At 39.8% G+C, this 24,087-nt stretch overlaps 4 protein-coding genes, 1 non-coding gene and 2 pseudogenes across 8 annotated transcripts; 3 read left to right on the forward strand and 4 right to left on the reverse strand.

The window, feature by feature from the left end:
• Nucleotides 1-71: 71 nt before the first annotated feature.
• LOC148918196 (F-box/kelch-repeat protein OR23 pseudogene) lies at nucleotides 72-983 on the reverse strand (annotated as a pseudogene).
• Nucleotides 984-1,444: 461 nt separating this feature from the next.
• Nucleotides 1,445-2,026, forward strand: LOC103338840 (uncharacterized). The gene has a single exon (XM_089050510.1). It carries the CDS (start codon nucleotides 1,445-1,447, stop codon nucleotides 2,024-2,026), a length of 582 nt encoding a protein of 193 aa, XP_088906636.1.
• A 3,408-nt stretch (nucleotides 2,027-5,434) lies between these two features.
• On the reverse strand, nucleotides 5,435-7,043 carry LOC103344142 (STOREKEEPER protein-like). Its single transcript, XM_008247767.3, has one exon. It carries the CDS (start codon nucleotides 6,980-6,982, stop codon nucleotides 5,648-5,650), a length of 1,335 nt encoding a protein of 444 aa, XP_008245989.1. The 5' UTR covers nucleotides 6,983-7,043; the 3' UTR covers nucleotides 5,435-5,647.
• A 730-nt stretch (nucleotides 7,044-7,773) lies between these two features.
• LOC103329464 (formin-like protein 3) lies at nucleotides 7,774-12,887 on the reverse strand. Its single transcript, XM_008231937.3, has 6 exons — nucleotides 12,116-12,887; nucleotides 10,544-11,399; nucleotides 10,009-10,459; nucleotides 9,719-9,921; nucleotides 9,102-9,337; nucleotides 7,774-8,949 (listed from the first exon to the last, which is right to left on the reverse strand). Exons 1-6 carry the CDS (start codon nucleotides 12,272-12,274, stop codon nucleotides 8,098-8,100), a joined length of 2,757 nt encoding a protein of 918 aa, XP_008230159.2. The 5' UTR covers nucleotides 12,275-12,887; the 3' UTR covers nucleotides 7,774-8,097.
• A 490-nt stretch (nucleotides 12,888-13,377) lies between these two features.
• On the forward strand, nucleotides 13,378-13,450 carry TRNAA-AGC (transfer RNA alanine (anticodon AGC)). Its single transcript has one exon. It is a non-coding gene; the product is annotated as a tRNA-Ala (tRNA).
• Nucleotides 13,451-13,482: 32 nt separating this feature from the next.
• LOC107881019 (pentatricopeptide repeat-containing protein At3g26782, mitochondrial pseudogene) lies at nucleotides 13,483-21,602 on the forward strand (annotated as a pseudogene). Of its 3 annotated transcripts, XR_016125894.1 has the most exons (6): nucleotides 13,483-17,152; nucleotides 17,253-17,321; nucleotides 17,405-17,478; nucleotides 18,998-19,105; nucleotides 19,309-19,385; nucleotides 19,458-21,602. The product of XR_016125894.1 is annotated as a pentatricopeptide repeat-containing protein At3g26782, mitochondrial pseudogene, transcript variant X3 (transcript). The 3 variants fall into 3 exon arrangements; XR_016125892.1 differs by having other exon boundaries at nucleotides 17,253-17,478; XR_016125893.1 differs by having other exon boundaries at nucleotides 17,253-17,478; nucleotides 19,317-19,385.
• On the reverse strand, nucleotides 15,839-19,277 carry BAM5 (beta-amylase 5). The gene is made up of 8 exons (XM_089049696.1): nucleotides 18,972-19,277; nucleotides 18,335-18,403; nucleotides 17,815-18,213; nucleotides 17,557-17,721; nucleotides 17,199-17,462; nucleotides 16,892-17,101; nucleotides 16,264-16,503; nucleotides 15,839-16,184 (listed from the first exon to the last, which is right to left on the reverse strand). The coding sequence occupies exons 1-8, from the start codon at nucleotides 19,191-19,193 to the stop codon at nucleotides 15,987-15,989; spliced, it is 1,767 nt and encodes a 588-aa protein (XP_088905822.1). The 5' UTR covers nucleotides 19,194-19,277; the 3' UTR covers nucleotides 15,839-15,986.
• Nucleotides 21,603-24,087: the final 2,485 nt, after the last annotated feature.

Genomic DNA, 24,087 nt, shown 5'->3' on the forward strand with positions numbered 1-24,087 from the left:
CTGTTAAATGCTAACGTGTCAAAAATAAGACTTTTTTTTTAAATGATGTAGACTTTCACGTGGATCAAAAATTAATAAAAAATTAATTTACTGTTTGAGTCATATTAAAATCATTAAAAGATTTATAAAAAATTTTAAAAAAAAAATCCCATCTCTCTTCTCCAGGCAACCCTCTCTCCTAACCTGACCTCTCAACGACCACTCTCTCGTCACCGCCCAAAGAACCACCCAGCCATCTCTACGCCAATCCAGCATGAAAAAGCAGGGCGTCCACGATCATCACCATTTTCGATTACAACAATTTTGCCGAGCCTCACCCTTTCCCCTTCTTCCCACATATCCTCAAGCTCCCTCCACCTGCCACCGCTATTCCCATTCTTCGATTCCATCACCATGGCGTCTCTGTAATACTCGTCCATTGGAAAAACTTCTAATATCGTCCTGGACTCGCCGTACCCACCCATCACCCAGAACTCCCTCTCATCCCCTTCCCCAACAAAGAACCCCTCGTACCCGGCCCGAAAACCTGGCAATCCATTCATTTCTACTGATGTCATATCGCTCCACCGAGGACATTCAGCTTCCAGCAGCGCTGAACAATGTGTGACGAGAGCCACTGCCAGCGTGAGCATCGGGGCGCAGGAAGTGTTGAAATCGAATTGGAAGACAACGAAGCGAGGGACCATCGATCGGGAACGAGCGAGTGTCGAAGAGCGAACTGCAGATGACGTAGAGGTAGGGGCTAATGAAGATGGATGTGAAGTTGCAGAGGCCATAGACTTGGGGGGAAAGGGGCACCAGGCTATGTTTTTGGGGTCGAAGAGATAAGCAGAGGCTACAGAGGGGTCTTGGGGGAAGATAGAGAAGAGGTGAGAGAGGTTACGGTGGGTTTGGCGGAGAACGATTTGGGTTTTGGAGGAGAGGAAGAGCTTCCATGATTTGCAGGTTGGTTTTGAAGAGAACAGCACTAATGATGCATCTAATCATGCTAATATTACAGCCAATCACCACGACATCAGAGCCTTGAATTCCTCATCCTCATATCACTCTACTGATCATACGTGATTTCAGGAATTATATCAATCTCTTGTAATCTTTGTTATCTTGTTTCCTTCTAGGACTAATATTACCATATATGTTGTATCAATAGTCAAACTGTAATTGTATAAAGCAAGCATGAATAGAAATCAATGGTTATCGAGCTATTCCCCAAATATCTGCTCTGTTCTAATTCTTCTTCACTGTTCTTATTTTTCTATATGGTATCAGAGCCCATCTGGGCTAAAGCCACTCGATCCTGGATTCTATGACTCCCACTCAGTCTTCTTCTATTTTCTCTTCTGTAGACTCCCTAATCTCACAAAAGAATTCTTCCACAACCATGACCAACCAAACATCATCACTCCCTACCTCATTCAATATTTCTCATCTTTTCTCCACACTCATGGATCGTAATAACTATTTGTGCTGGAAGTCTCAATTTCAGGATATCCTAGAGATTCATGACCTTGAGGAAGTTGTGAAAAGTGATGCACGACCTGACAAGAAACTAGCAGATGGATCCATCAATCCCGCCTACTCCAAAGACAAGCTTGTGTTGAGTTGGATCAAGGCCACTTCATCCCCACAAATCAAAACTCTCCTTATTCCTTGTACGACAGCATCAGAAGCATGGTCTCTCCTTGATAAGAGACTCTCTCCTCTCTCTAAGACTTATATTCGTACCCTGCGAGACCAAATAAGGACCTTGAAGAAAGAATCAGAAAACACGGTTGCTGAGTACTTGATGCATGCCAAATCCCTCTATGATTCTCTTGTTGCGGCTGGATCTCAAATGACAGATGAAGAGCTTATCGAGTATATTCTCAATGGCCTAGGTCACGACTATAAGGAGTTCACAACATCCCTTCACCTCCGCTCCTCGCTTTCTTTTGATGAGTTCTATGACCTTCTCATTCAAGATGTCTTCTGTTTCCTTTTCCTCAGGGATGGCTCTAGCAGCAGATCGATCGACAAATCAGCATGAAAATTCAGATAGAAGGCAATACAATAATAACCACTCAAACAACAATTATCAAGGACAAGGACGTGGCCGTGGACGAGGTCGAGGGTGGTATTCAAATCGTGACAGAAACTGGAGTAATGGCAACAATTACAAAGACCACAACTGGAACCAAAACAGTTAGAGACGAAGCTGGAATAAATCAAACACTGATCAGCATCGTGGGAATTCATCATCAGCGAATTATTCACATCAGGTCTCATCAGATACTCGTCCTCCATTGCTCCCAACACCGGTTCAGCAACAAAATTATCAGTTTTTAGTGATTTGTCAACAGTGCAACAAAGTTGGCCATACCTCAAGGATCTGTCCAGAACGAGGAAACTTTGCATACCTTGCTGAAACCAATAGTGCTGCTGTTTCATTACCAGGTCAAGTTACTTCACCCAATCACTCGGTTACAAATTGGTGCGTTGATTCAGGGGCAACACATCACATGACCTCAGATCCTTCATCTCTCTCTAATGTTCAGCCATATACAGGTACATACTCCATAATTGTTGGTGACGGAAATTCATTACAAATATCACATATTGGTAAATCTCACTTGTCAATATCAAATGGGTCTTTGGTCTTTAATGAAGTGTTGTGTGTCCCTGCTATCAAAAAGAATCTTTTGTCCATACGTCGTTTTACTCGTGATAATGATTGTTACTTTGAGATGGATTTTAATGGTTTTTGTGTGAAGGACAACAAGACGGGCAAGGTTCTTCTTACTGGCAGTAGCTATGGCGACCTATATTACATTCATAACAGTCATCAGATTTCAGAGAAGCTAGTTTTCTATGGTGAAAGAGCAACTTAGGATGTGTGGCATGCTCGCCTTGGTCATCCTTCATCTGCAATTCTACGTGTGTTAATTAATCAGTATCACCTGCCTATTAATGGTAGCATTGTTTTTAATAAAGTATGCCATGTTTGTCCTCTGGGAAAATCTTGTCGACTCCCATTTTTTATTTATTTATAGAAATTCTCATTCACAACAACCGTTGGAGCTTCTGCATCTTGATTTATGGGGTCCTGCTCCAATATCGTCAAATTTTGGGTATATATTTTATCTGTCTATTGTGGATGATTGTACGTGTTTCGTCTGGTTGTTTCCATTAGTCAAGAAGTCGGATGTGCTTTCTACCTTCATTGTTTTTAGGGAGTTTCACTAAAACACCCAAAATAGGGGTTGAAATTATAAAAAAACCCAAGCACTATTGAAACATATAAACACACCCAAAATCCATCATTACACACACTCAAAACCCATTTATAAACACACCCAAAAAGTTGACTTGGGGTTGATTTTGGGTGTGTTTCTATGTTTAAATAGTGCGGTTTTTTAGGGTGGTTGCAATTTTTACTCTTGATAATTAGCGGTTTAAAACCGCGAGTTCTCAAGCATTCACAAAAATATAAATTCACAACCTAAATAAATAAATACACAACCTCAATTTCTCAAACATATATAAATTCACAATCTCATCAACTTCTCAAGCATTCACAACCTAAGAAAATTAAAGTTACAATTCCAAGCATTCCAATTAAAGTTAAACTTCTCAAGCATTCCAATTCCAAATCCTTTAAAGTTATAAACCAAAAGGAAAATACAAAGCAAAATGAATTAAAGTTACAACAAAAAAGAAAATTCAATTCAAAGTTAATTAAAGTTACAAACTAAAAGGAAAATGCAATGCACCAATGTTACAAACTCAAGTGTTGGTGGTGAGTGGATTTGAAGAACCCCGTTGTGTTGTTTGAGTACCAATGTTATTTACAAATAAAACAACATAGTGTAGTACATTTTATTATAAGAAGAAGCATAAATAACATTAGTATAAATAAACTAATTACTTACAAGTTGTCATATGTTCCATTTCCTTGTAAAATTCAACTTCATCATCTGTAGCTATACTTTGCGGTTTGCGGTAACAAGTTTTGAAAATCAAATCAGAATCAAATGCGGTTCGGTTCTTAATACCGCAAATGCGGTTCGGTTTACGCGATTGCGGTTTCATTCGGTAAATTGTCGGTTGATTTTTGCGGTTTTTCGGTTTAAAATGCCACCCCTAGTTTTTTTTATAAATACATGTCTAGGATTGGGTTTATTTATAAATTTGTATTGTTTTTAAACGGATGGCTGAGAATCGATTTAATTGCAAAATTAAACTATTACAAACTGATGGTGGTGGAGAGTCTACTAGTCGCTTATTTCAGAATTTTCTTCGTGATCATGTAATTTCCCAAATAATAACTTTTGGAAAAAAACAAAAAACAAAAAAGTTTAAAGCAACATCCAAAACGCACAGCTTCATTAAAACCCAAAGGTAACCCAAATTCCTCGCGAAGCTCACGCCTCACATGACAGAGCGCATGCCTTCCCACGCCTCACCGTTGATGCATGGGCAAAGTGTGCAAATAGCTAACCAAGGGAACGCCTGAGGTGATTTGCTCCCGTCTCTCTCTGACGTGCGCTTCGAGGCGCACCTACGCATGCCTTTGAAAACACTGGTTATGTGGAGGATTTTTCCCTATCCTATCCTAGTTAAAAAGGACCCCTTACTATATGCTGGTTCTATCAAGTTAACCATTAACTCTACTCGCTCTTAAGAACGTGTATAAAAATTAAAGACCACATTTGAAAGGAATCTCAATTCCATAAAGAAAGCATAGTTAGTTAAATTACCAGTCCCTACTCTGATTCTTCAGACAACAGAAAGGAATCTATTCAAGACCCTCAAGAATATCAATCAGGAATAAGATTTAGAAAAGCACCACAATTCCAACCAAAAAAGAAAAAAAAACTCGTATCATGTGCCTCTTGTAATCAAACATCGAATTAGTAATGAGTACATGAACTATTGGACTTGCAAGCCAGTTTTACAGAGACAAGTTCTCCCCATGGTTTCCTATCATTTGGTACCATAGCATCCACATGCAGGGCATGGGCTACAATTCCATTGTAAGAGCAACCTTAGGGAGGACTTTTATCTGTAGAAAGAAGGACGCCTCTTATAATTCCACATCTAAGAATGGGGTTAGAGTGCCGTGTGAAATATTCGGCTCCCTCCTTTTTAGTGGGATAAATCCTTCACCTGAGTTCATATGAACTTGATAAATTCTAGTGGGTCAAATTATCTCATTTCCTACCCTGAATCTTCAGACTACAGATACTTAGATATAAAGATCTCTACCACCAATAAAACAAATTGTTACCCCTGATTCTTCAGATAGAACCTTATAAAGATCTCCACCACACCACCAATAAAACAAAATGTTACCACGCAACAAAGGAAATCTTGTAACATCATATTTTCCAATCAACAAGACTATTTATCAAACCCCATCCAGTCTCAAAATAAATTGCAAAAGACAGAGCTAAAATACCATAAAGAAATTACTTGAATTATACGGAAATAATCTCCATGTAACATATGGTATACCTTAGGCTAATAGCAAAACAATATTCTTTATCAAAATTTGAGAACCCAATGGCTAAAACAAAACAACTTCCATCTGAAGAAAATACCACTAAGTTTTCAACTCAAATATTAACAAAAAGTCCAGAAAAACCATGAATTACCTTCAAAGTAACCTCTAATCCTCCGAAGACTTCATTGAATCCAATACAAATTTAGCCTGTTCCTGCATCAAAGCAAGCTTCTTGACAGACAACTCCATTTCAATGAGCTGCAAGGCCCTCCACTTACCCTCCAACTCTTTAGCCTTCGATTTCCCAATCAAAGGCATTTTCTGAATCATAAGGGTAGTTAAATCTGACCTCGGTGTGGAATTGTCCAACCCCAAAGAACCACTCAGGCATGGGTATTTAGACCAAAAGTCAACTGGGTCAGCCTTAATTCCACCATTAGCTACATTAAGCTCCTCTTTCTTCTCAGCTACATCTGAAACAGGTGCTACATCTGAAACAGGCAAGGCCAAGACTGTAGCTTTGTCAACCTTATTGCTCTTCCTTGGCTTCCTCTTGCTGTCCTTTGCATTATCATCGACCCCATTAGCCTCAACACCCCAAACCTTCTTCGATAGATCAAAGGACTTGACTTCGTGGGGCTTGGAAAACACCGGATCCTCGCCATTCTCTCCCTTCTTCTGGTACTTCATCTTCAACCTCCTGATCTTATCGCTCAACTGCAGCTTGCTTACATCGACCTGCAATTTTTTCTTGATAAACTCATGGAATGCGCCCATAGTCGAATTTGTTACGGGGCCATTTTTGACTTGGTACTCTATCATGCCCTTCAAGATCGCAATTTCATCATCTTCGCTCCAAAGCCGTCCCTTTTTCCCATCATCGTCATCGCCACTGTTCACGACCTTCTTCTTCTTAGAGTCCTTCGGGTTGGGCTCGGTCTCCGCCCGGCGCTTTGACCCGGAATTGGACGATGATGGAACATTCTTCTTGTTGGGCTCGGTCTCTGGGCGCTTTGACCCGGAATTGGATGCCGGCGCGGGCTTCGCCGGAGCATTCTTCTTGTTGGTCTTGACGGTGTCGTTCATGGGCTTCGAAACAATAGGCTTGACGGTGAAGTCGGAAGCTGATGGTGATTGGCTGTTGTTTTCGGACTCTGTTTCCGACCCGGATCCGGAATCGTCTTCGGAGGCAGATGGCCATTGGGGATTTGAATTCGAAACCGCCGATGAAGAAGTTAATAGGGCCTTCTTAGAAGAGGGCTTCTCTTTCTTTTCCTCATTGTCCTCTTCGTCTTCGTCTTCGTCCTCCTCGTCAGCGTCTTCTTCTCCTTCTTCTTCATCACCGTCATGGTTATCATCTCCCGATTTTGCTTTGCCGTCTTCAGCTTCAACGGCGTCGTCTTCTTCCTCTGCTTCTTCGTCGACAGTTTCCTCGTCGACAGTTTCCTCATCGGAGTCTTCCACCACAGGTGGGTCATCTAGAAGCTTCTTCGGAGCCATCGGAGATAGAGAAGGTCTTGAATTGAAGCTTTTGATTTGTAAGCTATCGAGGAGTTCAGTATGTAACTACAACGACAGTAGAGGGTTTATATAGAGTTCGTAGTAGGGTTTTGACCAGGGACTTTGTGACGTGTCGCGTTATTATTGGGCCAAGGACTGTGGGACCAGATCCCTTGGGCTACTTTCCCGTTTCTTTCCCACGTTGATTAACGGTAGTGTCCTCGCGTTTTTTTATTTTATATATACGTAATGTCGTTTAATATATATATTTTTTAATTCCTGTTTTTGAGGAATTGATTGATTTATTTTAAAAGATGGGAGCATAATTTTGTTAAAATAAAATAAAAAGAATAAATGAAGAATGATAAAACAATGTTTTTTGGTATATAAGACAAGAACAAGTCCCTAAAGACCAAAAAAGGAAACATATAGCAAACAATTAAAAAAACAAATCATTTTGATATAATTTTAATTGTTGTCTGATATCGATTTAATCTCAAATTATTTGGGTGTGTGACCGTTACATTGTAATGAATACATGTGTTATAAATATGGGTGGACAAAACCAGCAATGGTTTTACTGTTGTTTTTGATTTCACACGTCTTTTATGTACATTTTGAAAATCCCATTTGCCTTTGATCGATGGAGCCAGTGCTAGACACACAAAAATTTCGAAAGGGAATTCTGTTGCCGGGTAGAACTGACATTTTTTGGTTGACATTTTTTGGTCATCATGCCACCTGAAAAATGTGCAGGCGACAATGAAAATAGTGAGGGAAAGGTACATTGGTGGAAAGCCAAACAAATAGCATTATGCCAGACATTGCCATTGAGCTTGGAGTCTGAACATAATAAAAGATTTACTATAGCTACTTCCACAAACATTGTCTTATAAATCCCAATATGATTTGAAGGCCAATTTCATTCTGCACACATGTTTTCAGCACTATCGCCTTACTTGACTCAAGGGTAACCTTTGATTTCCTTGAAAACACAACCAAAGAATAAGTAATAGGTGATTGAAATTCTTCCATTCGTTTCGGATTACCAAACCAGAGAGGAAAACAATACGCTTCCAAGCCAGAGCTCCCGTATACCTATTCTAAATGAAAAGCTAGGCCTCATCATCTGAACTGAAACCATCCTCCACTCGCCGTTCTGCAATTGCTGGAAACAGTCGCTGACGCATATCTGTAGCCGGCTGGCGGTTTTCTGAAGCTGCCTCTATGGGGGTCTCTTTCTTGGCAGTCTTTGCTGACTTCATTGCTGAATTTCGAACCTCCGTGCATACCTTGTTTAGAATTACCAAGAAATCTCGTACAATCACAAACAAACGAATGCCTTCCTCCTTCCCTGCATTCCCGTGGAAGTAATCCGCTGTGCTCTTCACAAGAGCAGTTATCCTCTTTTCTTCTTCCAACAGCCATGTTATGTCAGATTCTGCACGCTCCACAAAACTGGCTAGCGTACGTTGGAACTCACTGTCTTCGTCCAGATTCTTCATCTCAACATTTATAAAATTTCGCGTTTTTATTAGTGAATGGCCAAGAACTCCTACTGTTGACGTTAGGCCATCAGCATCTACAAGAGCTGCCTTCCTCACATCTTGAAGTTCATCGCTTAAACCGGAGACAACTTGAAGACCGAGGCTACAATAATGCTCTTCTGATTCCTCATTGACATCCTCAGCTAAATCCTCTGCACTCAAATTGGACATGCTCCGGCTTGCTCTGGCTGTGCGGACAGCTCTTCGGCCCTCAGAACGGATGATCTCTTGAACAACAAAGTGCAAGAGTGTGGTCTTGCCATCAGTGCCTTTTACATCAGCCAGTTTTAAGAGTGTATCAAGCCTAAATGCCTGCGCACCACCACGGTAGGTACCATCATTCATGCGGTTTCCAGTTTTCAGAACTGCTTCTAAAAGTTTTAGGAACAGCCTGCTCTTTCTGAGTTTGTTGCAAGCAACCTGACATTTAAGATGAGGAATGGTCAGATAATACAGAAATATTGAAGGTTGCTGTCTTGTTAAACATTAAAGAACATGACTGACAAATATCTAAAGAAAGCTTGCAACATATGATTGGATATGAATATGCATTCACGGGTCTAGTGTCTCACCTCTAAAGTTACAAAGGATTCTTTGGTGGTAGTGACCTCTTCTGGGAGGGAACACATGAACACCAGTGACTCTATGCGCTTAAAAGCAAATGGTATGTCAACCATGGCTTTGAGGAACCTCTCTGCAGGGCCAAGTTGAGCAATATCGCCGGTGTATAACCTAAGCTTCAGTTCTTCTTCAGCAGTCGGCGCCATCTTCAACAAGGTCTGGAGAAGCTCCAAAGGAAGTTCATTACCTGATCCAATCAATAAAGGTAAGTCAGTGATGCCTTTTAAACCTGACAATCTCAATGGTTAAAAAGTTAAGAACTATATAAGTGATAAGAAATAACACATTGGCAAGCCCATCATCCAGGACAAATGATTAAAACAGGGTATTTCTTGTTTTTACTTGATTAAAACATCGTATTTCGAGTTTTTATTCTGTGTAACATGATAGTCAAGTTTTGTACATGGTGTTGATTTATTCATCCTCTTTTTCTAAAGATATTTTAGTACTTAAACCAAAATGAAGAAAAACGTAACATGGAACTTCAGATTGGCAAACAATCATGTAAAGTTTTTCACCACGAGAAATGTCTTTTAGTAGAGAGAGAGAGAGAGAGAGAGAGATTCACCTTCTTGGAGGGCATCAGAAACTTCTTCCGCGGTCACATTCAATGCTCGTAGAAGAATTGATAGATTTTGTGCTTTCTTTCTGTCAATAATTTGAATATACTGGATTGCAGGTTCTAAGGATGATGCTTCCTTCCTGCGATCATTTTTGGCTTTATCCGCAGCATTATAACCAAATAGAGACTCTATCTGCTCCTCATTGAATCTGTACAGAAGTTGGAAGTTAAATTGGAGTATTTAAAGTTAGTTTATTTATTGAATATTAGATTCATCATGAGAGTTACAGCCTTACTGAAATGATCCTGCACTGATCTCATGCCAGACCATTGATTGATCAGAATTGGCAACAACCTTATCCCAGAAGAATGGCTTTAACTTGGCTTTTTGAGATCCAGACTCACCATCAACATCACCATCAACACTGTTTCCTTTGCGATGTGGTCCTAAAGGTGGACGTTGGATCTTACCAGGCAATGGCTTTGGTGGAGGTGCAACTTTTGGAGGCGGTGGGGCACGAGGACGAGGAGGAGGTGGTGGTGGTGGTCCAGGAGGCGGAGGAGCTGGTCTTCCAGGGGGAGGTTTTAGGGGAGGCAATGGCCCTCCTGCTGTGCTTTCTGATGTACTTGCCTCACCCAGCGAAGGTTCATTTTCAGTTTTCATGGGCATATTGTTTACAAAATCTGCGCTAGTGCTGAACTCTTTGTTATTGGAATTTTCTAAACCAGTAGACTTCTGTGAAGAGCCTGTGGCATTACAAATATAGTGAAATGCCTTAGAATGTGAAGATAGTCATCAGTCAATAAACGAAAAATCTAAGAATTGCATACCAGCAGACAATGTGAGAAGAGGCCTGTCATCATTTTGTCCATTTCTTGGACCAACTTTTCTGCTTCTCCTTTTCTTAAGACAGCAAAAACAGAGAAGCGCAAGAATGATAAGTGTAACTACTGCAGTTCCAGCAATAGCAATTAGTTTGATCAGACTGCTATTATCCTTTGCAGGAGGCTTTTCAGTTTTTGATTCCTTTGATGGTGGACTTTTCTTTTTCGGTGAGGGATTCTTCGGTGGTTGATTTTTCTTTTTTGGTGAGGGTTCCTTTGATGGTGGATTTTTCTTTTTGGATGAGGGATCCTTTGGTGGTGGATTTGGACTAGCACGAAAAGTAGTATGGATATGTTTAGAAGGCGAAGGAGAAGGTGCTTGTTGTCTAGGCAACTTAGCTGCAGGGCCTGGAGCTAGAAGCGGAGAAGGGCTTGGAGCTAGAACCGGAGCAGTCTCTGGAGCTAGATCAGGAGCAGGCCCTGAAGCTAGATCAGGAGCAGGCCCTGGAGCTAGGTCAGGAGCAGGAGTCAGTTCCATTGGCCTATGTGAATCACCGGCCAAATATCTCCTAGGAGAATGAGGCCAACTTAAAAGGCACTCTAAGTAGTCGATGAACCAGTTCTTGGAGCTAGCCTTTTTGCCAGAAGGACGAAACAGAAGCCCTTTCTTTCTTAAGCAATCAAAAAGTGTTTGTTTCACGTGAGGAGGAAGAACTAAAATTGCATTATGTATGTTGCTTTTTGTTAAGAACATTGTTTCAGAGTCACTGGTCGCCTCCTGTGGGATATACAAGTTAAAATTTTCGACAACATCTTTGCCATCTATCAGTTCTTTCCTGCAATGTACCCATGCCTCCTCTGCCTGCAGTCAGAATATCTTGTCAAATATTGGTGATGATACTCTTATATCAGAATGATACATGTTTGCATGTAGCTTCAGTATAAATAACACAATCTTGCTTTCAAGTGCCAGAAACTTGTACATTGATCTCCCCATGCATCAAAAAACCTATATAATTGTGTCACCTAAATAGATTCTTAGCTTTGTTGTGACAGGAACCTGCTAGTGTTACATGTTAGGCAAGATCGCAGACCGACTGACTTTAATTTCTCTTCTCATTAGCAACCAAAGGTTGGTTCCTGCTTGATTTCAAGGGAATAAACACTACTACAAATTTCCTAATAGGCTACACTGCATAGGCATCGGAAAAATTGAAAAACGATGCCATTATGGTATTATGCATCCGACGAAAAGGAAAAAAAAACCAATCATGTGCATTGCAGAGACAAGAAAAAGCTTAGATTTAATATATATATATATATATATATATATATGTTGATACAAGTTTTAATCAATTTCTAATTAAAGGTAAAACAGTTTGGCCGATTTTCTGCATTATAGTGACCAAGAAATTTCAAGAAACTAGAATTTCCACAAGGCTATGCCTACCATCCCAATTGCAAAATGGAAAAATGGAAAAATGGTTTCAACCTTGAAGGTTAGAACATAGCTAATAATCATGAAAGAGGAAAAAACCAGCAGAGAAAAATTAGAAGGAAATTCAAATTTATTCATACCATGTCTTCGTCTATCTCCTGCGTAAACCAACCACCTCCATTGCCTATAAATGTTTCCTTTGTCCTCCTCACCCCCTCGGAGGCCCCTATCACCAATGCACAAAGCAGAATCCCAAAAACAACCGCATAACTGCCTCTTCTCATTTCCATCCCATCCATATATTTTCCTTCTCATTTCATCGAACTTGACGCAAAATCCTGCAATTTCCCTCAAACCAAACAGAAACGTTTTGAAAGCACCAGCCTTTCTGGCTTCCAACAACAATGGCCGGGCGCCCTTCTGCTCTTTGGTCTTGGAATGACGCGCACCAGGTAATTAAAATCTTCAAATTTGGCTATAACCCAATTCAAATTTCTCAGCTTTAGGAAGAACAGCTTTAGGAAGAATCCACAAGTTTCCCAATGATTCTCAATCGTAAAGCCGAGATTTTTCAAGATTTGAACGTGGTGATATGACATGCAAGCAGCAAAACAAACAATGTATGCAGCAGAGAGAGGCTATTAAATTAGCGCCCAAGATTATACTTTTGTGTTTTGAACGTGGAGGAGATGTATTAACCAATGCAACATTGTCTTCACGATCAGAAATCTAAGAAATTCACGGAAAATGGAATCAAAACAGAAAGTCATGCAGAGCTCTAATCCAATCCAACCCAGAAGGAGGATTTAGCTAATTGGATATTTTGATAATATGTTTTTCTGTTTAGATTTTTTTTCTTCGACAGGATGTTTCTTGTTTTTCGGGGGGTTTAAGAGGAGAGAGAAAGAAAATCCCGCGTAACATAGACGTGCGGAGAACAATGTGGGACAGCCATTGGTTGTCTTGGACTTATTTGGTCTTTTGCCTCTTGACCTCCTCTGTTCTTTTTTTTTTAATATTTGCCTTCAACTAATTTTTGTTTTCTCATTTTCTTGTCTAATATTATTTATATTTTTAGTCCAAAATTTATTATACTATCTATACCATTAAGAGCCTGCGGTGCCATTTGGGCTAGTTCTTTCCCACCTATATTATACTTTTTTTTAAAATGTGTTATTATACAACGTAACCGTATTACAATACTAACCTATAGTTACTCGATGAGGAATAAAAAAACAAAATTTCACACCTGCATGGTTAGCCCACACAGAAACAACAAACTAAACAATATGATGTAAATATGGTAACATAACATTCATCATAACATTGATGTGTCTCTTACAATTGCTAACAAGTGGGATTATGTATTTATATAAGAAATAGGTGCATCAAAAAATCAAATGGGGATGTAGCTCAGATGGTAGAGCGCTCGCTTAGCATGCGAGAGGTACGGGGATCGATACCCCGCATCTCCAGATTATTTCCCTTTCTTTTTTCCACTCATTTTGTTACTGCAGATTCAACTCAATTCAAGAGAAGCTCAAAAACCTCAAAACTTGTTTTTAACGAAACTAAAATGCCCGCCACCTTCTACTCTTCTACTTCTACTACACCCACACTGCCATAGTATATGATTGCTTCTGAAGTTTTTTTTTTAAATTTTTTATTTTACGTTTTCCAAATTCATTTGTCATGAATGGCGGCAATAGCAATCTCAAACTCCTCAAGAAATCTCTTTGCACCACCACTGTCCATTTCAAAGAACAACCTCTCAGCCCGCCACTCACTTCCCTACAATGTGGGAAGATCTTGCAATCACTCACCAACACCAAATCTTTCCCAAAAGGCCAGAAACTCCATGCCCTCATGGTCACTTCTGGCAATCTCCTAAACAATACATATCTAAGTACGAAGCTCGCTGCTTTTTACGCAAACTGCGGCAGGATGGCCCAAGCCCAGGTGATTTTTGATGGTATTCTGTTGAAAAATTCGTTCTTGTGGAATTTCATGATTAGGGGATATGCTTGTAATGAATGCTCATTAAAGGCTCTTGTTTTGTACCGTGAAATGCTTAGTTTTGGACAAAAGGCGGACAATTTTACGTACCCTTTTGTTCTTAAGGCGTGCGGTGATCTGTTGCTTGTGGAAACTGGGAGGAGAGTTCATAGTGAGGTTGTGGTTAGCGGGTTGGAGTCAGATATTTATGTGGCTAATGCTCTTCTTGCAATGTACTCGAAATTTGGGGATATGGGATTGGCGAGGATGCTGTTTGATAGAATGCTTGAGAGAGATTTAATTTCTTGGAACACAATGATTTCTTGTTATGTGAAGAATAATAATCTGAGAAAGGCTTTAGAAGTTTTTGAGGAAATGGGAAAGGCTGGATTAAAAGCAGATGGCACAACATTGCTTGGAATCCTCTCTGCTTGTGCTGAGTTGTTGGCCTTGAAGCTGGGGAAAGAAATTCATGCATATGTGGTTCGAAAGAGTGGTGAAATACGTAATGAGTTTTTGACAAATTCTCTTATTGAGATGTATTGTAATAGCAAGTCTCTGGCTTATTCAAGGCGATTATTTGATGGGGTGAAATTGAAAGATACAGTGTCATGGAACTCTATGATTAGAGGCTATGAGCAGAATGGAGATGCTTTTGAAAGCTTAAGACTTTTCTGTCAAATGGTTATGGAAGGTGCAGAGGTTGATGAGGTAACTATTATAACCATACTGGGAGCTTGTGACCAGATCAATGCCTTGCAATTTGGCATGTCTGTTCATTCATGCCTCGTCAAGAAAGGCTTTGGTGCAAATATCATTGTGGGAACTGCCCTTATAGACATGTATTCTAAATGTGGAAGTCTGTCTTGTTCATTTCGTGTTTTTGATGAAATTCCCAGAAAAAACTTGGTTGCTTGGAGTGCTATGATTTCAGGATATGGGGCTCATGGGAGAGGAGAAGAGGCTATCTCCTGCTATCATGAACTGGTAGCAAACAATTTTACTCCAGATGAGGGGGTTCTTACTTCGGTTTTGTCAGCATGTAGCCATGCAGGCCTAGTCAATGAGGGGAAACATATTTTCAACAGAATGACCATAGAATACAATGTGAAGCCTGGGCTTGCTCACTATTCATGTCTGGTGGATCTTCTGGGAAGAGCAGGGCATGTGGATGAAGCATATGAGCTCATTAAGACCATGGAAGTAAAACCTAGCAGTGATATATGGGCTGCACTTCTTTCTGCTTGCAGGCTACACAAAAATGTCAAGCTGGCAGAGGTTTCAGCACAAAAGGTTTTTGAAATGCATCCAAAAGGAGTGGGGAGCTACATTTGCCTTTCCAATATTTATGCTTCTGAGAAGCGGTGGGATGATGTGGAAAGAGTGAGAGCCATGGTGAGAAGTAAGGGACTGAAAAAACCACCTGGCTGCAGCTTTGTGGAGGTAGATAAGATGGTTCATAGGTTCTTAGTTGGAGATAAGTCACACCCACAGACACATGATGTTTATGCCAAGTTAAAAGAGTTGAATCTGCGGCTCATGGAGGCGGGATACAAGCCTGACACCACTTCAGTGTTCTATGATGTTGAAGAAGAAGTAAAGGAGAAGATGCTTTGGGATCATAGTGAGAGATTGGCAATTGCTTTTGCCCTTATTAACACAGGACCAGGGACCACAATCAGGATTACCAAGAATCTTCGTGTATGTAATGATTGCCACACAGTAACAAAAATGATTTCTGAGCTTATGAATCGAGAGATTATAATGCGAGATATCCATAGGTTCCACCACTTTAGACATGGATTTTGCTCTTGTGGGGATTATTGGTGAATAGTCTTTTGTCATAAGACATCTCTACATTCATTCCATGGGAAATACAGATTCTTTTATTCACACAACAAAGATCTCAAATTGTTTTGACATTGCCACATTATGCCAATTTATTGGTTATCCAGATCGAACCACCACTTTATTTAATTCATTACCAGCTACTTCTCTTCCCACTTGGCTGTTGTATCACTTAAATAGAGAAAATAATTTCCTTATCAAATTAGAAAGTAGACCACCACTGACACTCATATCTGTTTCCTTATCCCATGGGAATGCATCCTCTGCTTTGGTTGCTTCCAGAAGTTGTTCGATTGAAATCTCTGGTTTTGACCGTTCCAAAGGACCCAGGTGGTGGTTGTACTTCTTTGGGTCTGGACAATAATCCTGTAGAAAAGAGGGACGGAATGACATTTTGCACCCTGAAAGAGCATATGCTTAAGGCACATACATGAAGATTGCTTACCTGATCAGCATGCATCTTCTTTACAAATGTCTTGAATAAGTTGAGATTCGTCTTTTGTAGTAGTTCATCAGACAAACGAAGGTATGTCACTCCATACATCCTCAATTTTGGTTGGCTGTCTCTATTGATGCCATTTGGTCTAGCATTTAAAAGGATTTGATTATAAGCTGTACTGTCGTACCTTGAAAGTGCATTTTCCCCTGCAACTTCTATGTTTTCTCTCCAACCTCCACTCAAAACCTGCACATGCATGTTGCAAACTATAATTTTCATCATATGCAGTTATACATTTTGAAAGCATCATTAGAATAATTTTTTTTATTTGCTATTAAAGTGCTTTTTACTTTCCATATGTTCTTCAATTGAAGAGTATAAATTCGGTAAGAAGCATATTTGATATGTTCCAGCTAGAACTTGGGGTTTTACTGGAATTGGGGAATTGAATTTCATGTTTCTGATACTAATTGTCAATGCAAAGAAAGATGTATTTTTGTAGGTTTTCCAGAAAAATCATTTTTGGCATGTTTTGAGGGGATTGTACAAGCAGATAACACTACATCAGCATTTTCTCAATGAGAAATGAAACTGAACAAGGAAAGCTGGTCTTAACAAAAATTTCACTTTTTACCTGCTGAACAAGTTCCTGAGGCGCACTTTTGGCATCAGCACTTTGTTCAGAGTCCCTCATCTCTAAACATGTGAAATTCAAAATAGCATGATGCCTTGACAGCATCCTTGCTATAGGTCGGTACCCATCTCTATCTTTCAAGTTGTAGTATCCTGCAGTAAGCTCCGCGGCATGATTATCAGCTTTATACCACCAGTGGATTCCAGATACCTGTTTTGATAATCAATCATGTACTCTTCGATTAACATCAGGTGAAAGATGGTATGTACTGCTAAATACGAGTTAGTTATGATATTAGAATATTTACTTTGGCTGCTAGCTTTAATTTACACCCCACAAAAGCTTTGTTGGCTTCATCCAGGATCTGATCGCCATGGCTCAGTAATTTGTTAGAGTACCAAGTCAAGAAGAACTTCCCTTTCTCAGTAAGGTATGTCCCATTTGATTTGAAGAACACTGTAGATTCAGGAGCGTCATTGTATTCTCCTGCATTATCTGGCAACTCCCATTCAGGATGACCTGCAGCTGTTGCAGCCTCTTTGAAGTCTGCTTGGAGATACCTGTCATAGCACTGCAATATGAAATAGGTAATGTGTTTTGAACTTAATTTCGCTTGAATAGGGCCAATAAGCAATAGGATTGTCAAATTAGTAAATCACTCCCACCTGAAATTCTCCAATGCCTGGGAAAACCCATCCTTGACTTTCTGGATAAGAGGGATACCTGAGCTCTCCTGCAGGGCCAAGCCCCACTTCAATGTCTATAATAAGTCCAGTTTCTAGAAAATCTGCAATATTCTCTCTGAAGCTCTTCATATAATCACTATATATCTGTAATATAACCATTAACATATACGTCACCATAAAAGAACGAATACTAGCTGACTACGTGAAGATAACACTTTGAAATCTTGTGAAGCTTACCTCCACAGCAGTTCGTCCACTAAAGAGACCCCGGTTATCCACACCTAGAGTGAGGTATTCTGGGTTCCTGTTACCTTTGAGATTGGTATAAAAGATATCAGGGTCCGATTCTCCGATATCAAGTACCCATTGGGGGAGTGGGATGGTTACAACATCTCCTACATTCCCACCACATTGGTGGAATGACATTATAGCTTGTAATTTCAACCCACATTCCTGAACTGCTTGAAACAAGCTCCTGTAAGCAGTCCAATCATATTGCTTAGGTCCTTTGGATTCTATGATCCCCCACCACACATCTATCATGACCCCATCAACACCTGCTGCTCGTAGCTCCTTCAGCTCCTTCACGAGTTTGTCTTTGTCTTCTAAAACGTTATCAACAGTAATAACTCCCAACTGGTATGAAGAAAAATTGAAAGAAAAATTAACGCTTTTGCTCCGCGATGATTATTATATTTTATAGTAGAGTGCATACATAACATGTCAGTGAATAGAAGAAGAAGTGTTTATGACTTACAGGGAGCATCACAAAGATTGGCACATAATTTCTGAGCATCTTTTCTTCGTAAGTGAGAGTAGTTGTAGCCTGCATTGTTGAGTAAGAGAAGAAGTTTTAGGCTTAATTTCTCTGAAAGGATGAGACTGGTGCAAAATACTACTCCAGCATGTTGCCTTTTATAGAAAGTAGATTGCTATCTTGATGACCCAAAAAGCAAAAAAAAAAAAAAAAATGAAAGCACTTGACCTTATCTTGGCATGAAAATGAGTGCATAAATTATTGCTGGCCCCTAATGGAGGCCATATCAGCTAAAATCCACATGGTTACTTTGTTTGCATTCTTTATCCGCCATTTGGACCACTTCTAAGAGTCTGATCCATACATGCCCTCAAACATCTTTACAAAAGTAGGTCATAGATGCATGATACAATGGGTATTAAGGTCATTTCAGGCCTCATGGGCTATAGGACCATACCTACCATAAATTAATCCTAAAGTGAAAAAATAAACTTGGAAGTGGCTCACTTCCTTTAACACATGTTCAAGGCAAATAAAGTTATTTCAAACCCATTATTTTGTTTTTGTCAATATCTCAAACTCATACGATATTTACGGCAGAATTTGTACATGAGAAAATTGCGAGGCAGTTACTTACCTTTGGTTCTGTGGTGGAAATTTCAGATGCCACAGCTTGCGGAGGGCTTCTGCTGATTATACTGCGGGAGCTGAATGTAGAAGCATTCTTCGTTCCTTGCCTCCATACTTTACTTGCTCCTTCTGCATTCTCAGGTACATTTATGAAAAGAACATTTGGGCAGAAGCACCTGCTATGAAGCCTTATTTTCTCTCCCAAACTACCTAGAGTTATGCTTGTCATGGCGCCGATTATATTTATGGCTTATTTTTACGTGTAGTATGAGGGGTTTTGTGTCTAATTCCTAATCCTATTTTCTTGCCTGAAAACTCTGTTTTCTTGTTTCTTACATTGATAGATATATAGGTTATGCTTATGGAATCTTTCTGGAGACTTCTGGTTCGAAACGCAAAGAGAAGAGACGGTGGATGCAAAGTGAGTAGACAAACACGTACCATCCTACATTCTTTTCTGGCCATGCTTATTTTGATTATTGTCTTCTTTCAGGTCATTGTCTTCTCTATTTTTTGTGGAATTGAGAGCATCTGATGTAGGATAGCAACAAAAATGAAAACTATAAATGAAAAAAGCAAACTAAAAATGAACTTCCCGATTTGTATTCCTTATAAAAAGAGGGATTTGTTAATTGTGGTACGAAGATTACTCCTTCAAAATAATTAGATATTGTAGAAGCTAATAATTTTGGAAATTGGGCTAGACCCTGATCATTAATCCAAGTTTTCTTTTATCTCATGTTAGCTAAACTCAAACCAATGAATTCTTTTGATCAAAATTTTTTTATATGTTCTGGGATACCACGTGGTTGGTATATCGTTCAATTTTTTTTTTGGGGTCATATGTATATAACTAATTTTTGGGGAAGAACTGATTTCCAATATGCTCATGGAAGAAAACAGGTAATTCTTTTATTTTATTTTATATATATTATAATTATAAAGAGAATTAAAAAGAATTTTGTTTTTGCTTGGGTTTGGGTGCATGACAGAAAGCCCATGATATACAAGACTATGAATTTAGTCCAAAAGCAACCCACAAAGTAAAAGCGCTTTTGAAAACATTGGGAGCCCATCAGACAAGATTGTAAATAAGGGCAAACCAAGGGCGATTTTGATTATAAGCAAGTCTTCCAGCTCAATCCCAATAGAAATGACATGGCACTCTGCCAAACATAGTTGGCTGCTCGCCTCCCAATATATCCTCTTCAACGGCTTTACTTTAATGTCCCCTTTCTGTACTAACCAGCCTCGTTTAGTACTGATTAAATACTCCTCACCTTTTCATCCACATACCCAAAATGCCCCTCTCCTCTGAATTGACACCACGTGATTGATTAATTGCAAGACCAAAAGCAAGTTTCCATTCATATACCAAAAATGGGCCTCTCTTCTGAATTAACACCACGGGTCATTAATTGCAAGAACGAGAGTAAGGTTTATAATTCAAGTAGTTAATAGCAGTTATTCGTGATTATGCATTTGAACCTCCTTCCTCAATAATGCTCGTAATAAAAAATAATTGACAAGACTAAGGGTATTTTGGGAAAGTCACTCTCTGCAACAATGCAGCTAAGCTAATGGTACTTGGCGTTGGCAAATGGCAAGAACAAAGCCATGCTACCTTTTCTTGTTATCTGAATTGAAGTTGGGCTTCACGTGCCACACTTAATTCTCTCCCAAATCCTAAAATCCACAAAAGCCAAAAAAAAGACCAAAACCAAAATGCACACTCACACTCACACTCACTCTCTTCTCTCATCTTCTTCACCATGAGAAGAAGACGAAAAGGACCCAACAAACCCCACCACCCCCATTCTCTCTGTCAATCTCTCAGACTCTGAACCAGAAAACCCAGAAAAGGAAATACGAAAATGTGCTATGTGGGAAAAGCAACAAAGATCTTCATTTTCGTAGTCACAGTGCTTGTGGTTCTTGGGCTCGTTTTGGGATTTGGGGTTTTGCGGCATGGCCTCCAGAAAACCCACAAATGCTCCGCCGATTCAGACTCTTGCCACTCTCTCTCTTCTCCCCCTCTCATCTTCCCCAACCCCAATTCCAGTTCGAACCAGCCCAACCCACCATCCACAGATCCCACCTTGACCCAGCCCAGCCCACCTACCCCCAATTTTAACCCACCTCCACCCAACCCGGATTCAAACCAGCCTCCGCCGACCTCAATTTCAAGCCCACCTCCTCCGGCGACCCCAATTCAAACCCCACCCCCTCCGGCGACCCCAATTCAAACTCCACCTCCTCCGGCGACCCCAATTCAAACCCCACCTCCGCCAGACCCAACTCTCAATCCGCCGTCTTCTCCGCCTCCGCCGGCTTCAACGGCTGCGCCGCCGTTCAATCCACCAAGGCAGGCTCAGGTGACGCCAGGCCCTGCCCATGCGTAGCTCCAATTTCGTTCTGCAAATTCATTTCCCCACAATTTTTTTCTTCCCTTTCATCTTTTTGATTCTTATTATTGGATGGGTGGGTAAGTAATGTTGGGTTCAGATTGTACATAATGCGTTTGTTGATTTTGTAACGGTGGATTTGATTTGGAGAGGAAAGAGAGTATCTTTGTCAACAGCAGTCAGTCTGTGTGTTCTTCTTTTCTTACTATGATGACTTTTTCTTTTTCTTTTCATCTTTTGGTGGATTTCGATGTCCGTCTGTTTGCCGCTTGTCAATCAGATTGACTACGTTGTCTACATTGCGGTATCATACTATCATATGTTCTGGATAATAGAGTACCACCAAATTCGTTCTACAAACCACAGTATTGTTGCAATATTTATACTAACTAATATGCCGATATTCTTTACAACTTGCCAATATTCTTTACAAACTAAACATTGGAATGAGAATAAAAATTATTTTTCTAATTAGCATAACCATAATTTTCAAGTACGTTAACAAGAATTACTCAATCTCATCCACAGTAAAGGAATAGAGTTCCATATTATGTTGAAGGGAGCCAACTTCTCCTGTACATGGGTCAAAATACAGTGACTATTATGGCGACGACATCGTTTCACTGCTTCCACATCACAAAATAAATTAACAACATTGAGAAAAAAAAAGCGTCACTTGACACTCTTCTCATCTTACAAATGTTGTGACACTCTTCTCAACTTACAAATGTTGTCCTTATTCATATTTGTATTTTGATTTTTACATAGTATATCATTAGTTTCGACCTTTCTAGTGCATACACAAACCAAAATATTATAATTTACAGCGAATTTGGGAGGATCAACGAATTTGGTATTTATCCAATAATGAGATAGGAACAACGAATTTGGTATTTATCACATAGATTCCATTACTTGTGTCACTTCTACTAAAGAATTGTGCATTCGAGTATTTTTTTTAGGCAACTTTCATACCAAATTATAGCACCTCAACTAGAAGGACAACGATTGAGAAGATCTTCTCCGGCTTAACGCGTGCATGTTTTGCAACGAGTGAGATCGACTTGAGTATGCCAGCATTGGGCTAGCCCAAATACATGATTCAGTCCATCTTTAGAAGATCTGTCCTTAACTTGGTCCCTTCGAAATCCTAAAGATGAAATACTGTCGGTTAATCTTTCCGTTAGTAACAAATTCAAGTTCTTATCATATCGTTATGCCCCACATGAGCAGTTTCGAGGGTCGCATGTAGAAGAAGGGATAAAGATACGAGAGTCAAACAGATGAACGATCGTTATCATTTATCGCATCTCCCTCAGCTTCCTCAGCCCCAAACCCATCCCAATGAAGCAGGTGGGTTCTTGTCTGCAACCCCTATATGTGTTTCGAGCTCTGAACAGATCATCAATTGATTCAACTCCATGGAATTGTTCTGCCCTTCACGGTGCGGCCATCTCCAATGTCGGGCCCTAAGCCCCTCAGCTTCCGCAATTCTGTGGATAGGTGCTTCAATCCAAGCATCCAGATTTACAGGCTCATTCGAGAACCCCAAATCAAAGTTCAAATACCCTATTCGTGATTACAAATATAAACGAACCCACATAAAAAGCCCAAAAGCAATCACAAACTTGAAGAAACCAATACGAGAGAAAAAAAACCTAATTGGAGTAAACCCAAATCAGAAACTTCATCGACAACACAAATCCGCCATAGCCACCACCAAAACAACCACGTTTGCCACGTCTCCCGCGAACTACCACTCAGCCACCACCCTTCTCACTCTCATCCACCCAGCCCAGATCCGCCATAGCCACTGCCCAAATCCTCCTTCTTTCTCTATCTCTATCAATCCAAAAAACCTCTTCCCAGAACAACCAGATTCATCCTCAGCACAACCCCTCTCTGTCTTCGGCCCCATCAATGGTTAGCCCATCTTTTCTTTGTTTTTTTGTTTTTAATTTAATAATTTTTTATATGTTGGAGCTCCAATTTTTCTCTGCACGCACGCATCACGTGTCTTAACTGACGAAATGGATCATTTGGACTTTATTTGTTGACGACGTTAACTCCAGTGACAAAAATCGAAAAATTAAAATTTTGGTGATCAAATTTAAATTCGGCCATTAACCAAAAATGTAATTGGTCTTTTTGGAAAAAAGGCATGTTAAAATGCGTTTAACTTAAAACCCAGTTAAAAAAAAAAACTTATTATATGAAACGATGTCGCTTCATTGAAGCAAACTTTTAAAAAACAAATTTCACCCGACTTCATCTCCTTCCTCAGGCTGCAGCTTGCAGATCACACAGCTGCGTGGTTGGGGTGGGAAATTACGGTGGTGGTTAGGGTCAAAATTTAGCCTCCAAATTCATAAATGTCATTTTTTATAAAAACTTTCAAATATAACAAAAAAATCACTTAAATTGTCCCTAAATTAAAACTCAATTACACCTAAAACCCAAAATAGCAGGAGTACTAGAACAAAATTGGCTTGCCAACTCAATCATGCCAATGAATCCTATCATAAAAACGACAATGTAATTACCAAAAAGAAGAAGTAAAAGAAAAGCCAATGTTTTCATAAAACTTGGCAATAAAAATTATCTCTGCGGTTATGGCTTGAGTCGATGGGTTTGGGAGTTTTTTACAATAAAAAAGTTAAAGGCAGTTTCTCGACATAATCATTTTTAATTGAAAAAAGAAAGTGGAACTTTCTTGCA

Source organism: Prunus mume, linkage group LG4 (assembly GCF_029339155.1).
Source record: "Prunus mume cultivar Tortuosa linkage group LG4, ASM2933915v1, whole genome shotgun sequence".
NCBI classification, from domain to species: domain Eukaryota; kingdom Viridiplantae; phylum Streptophyta; class Magnoliopsida; order Rosales; family Rosaceae; genus Prunus; species Prunus mume.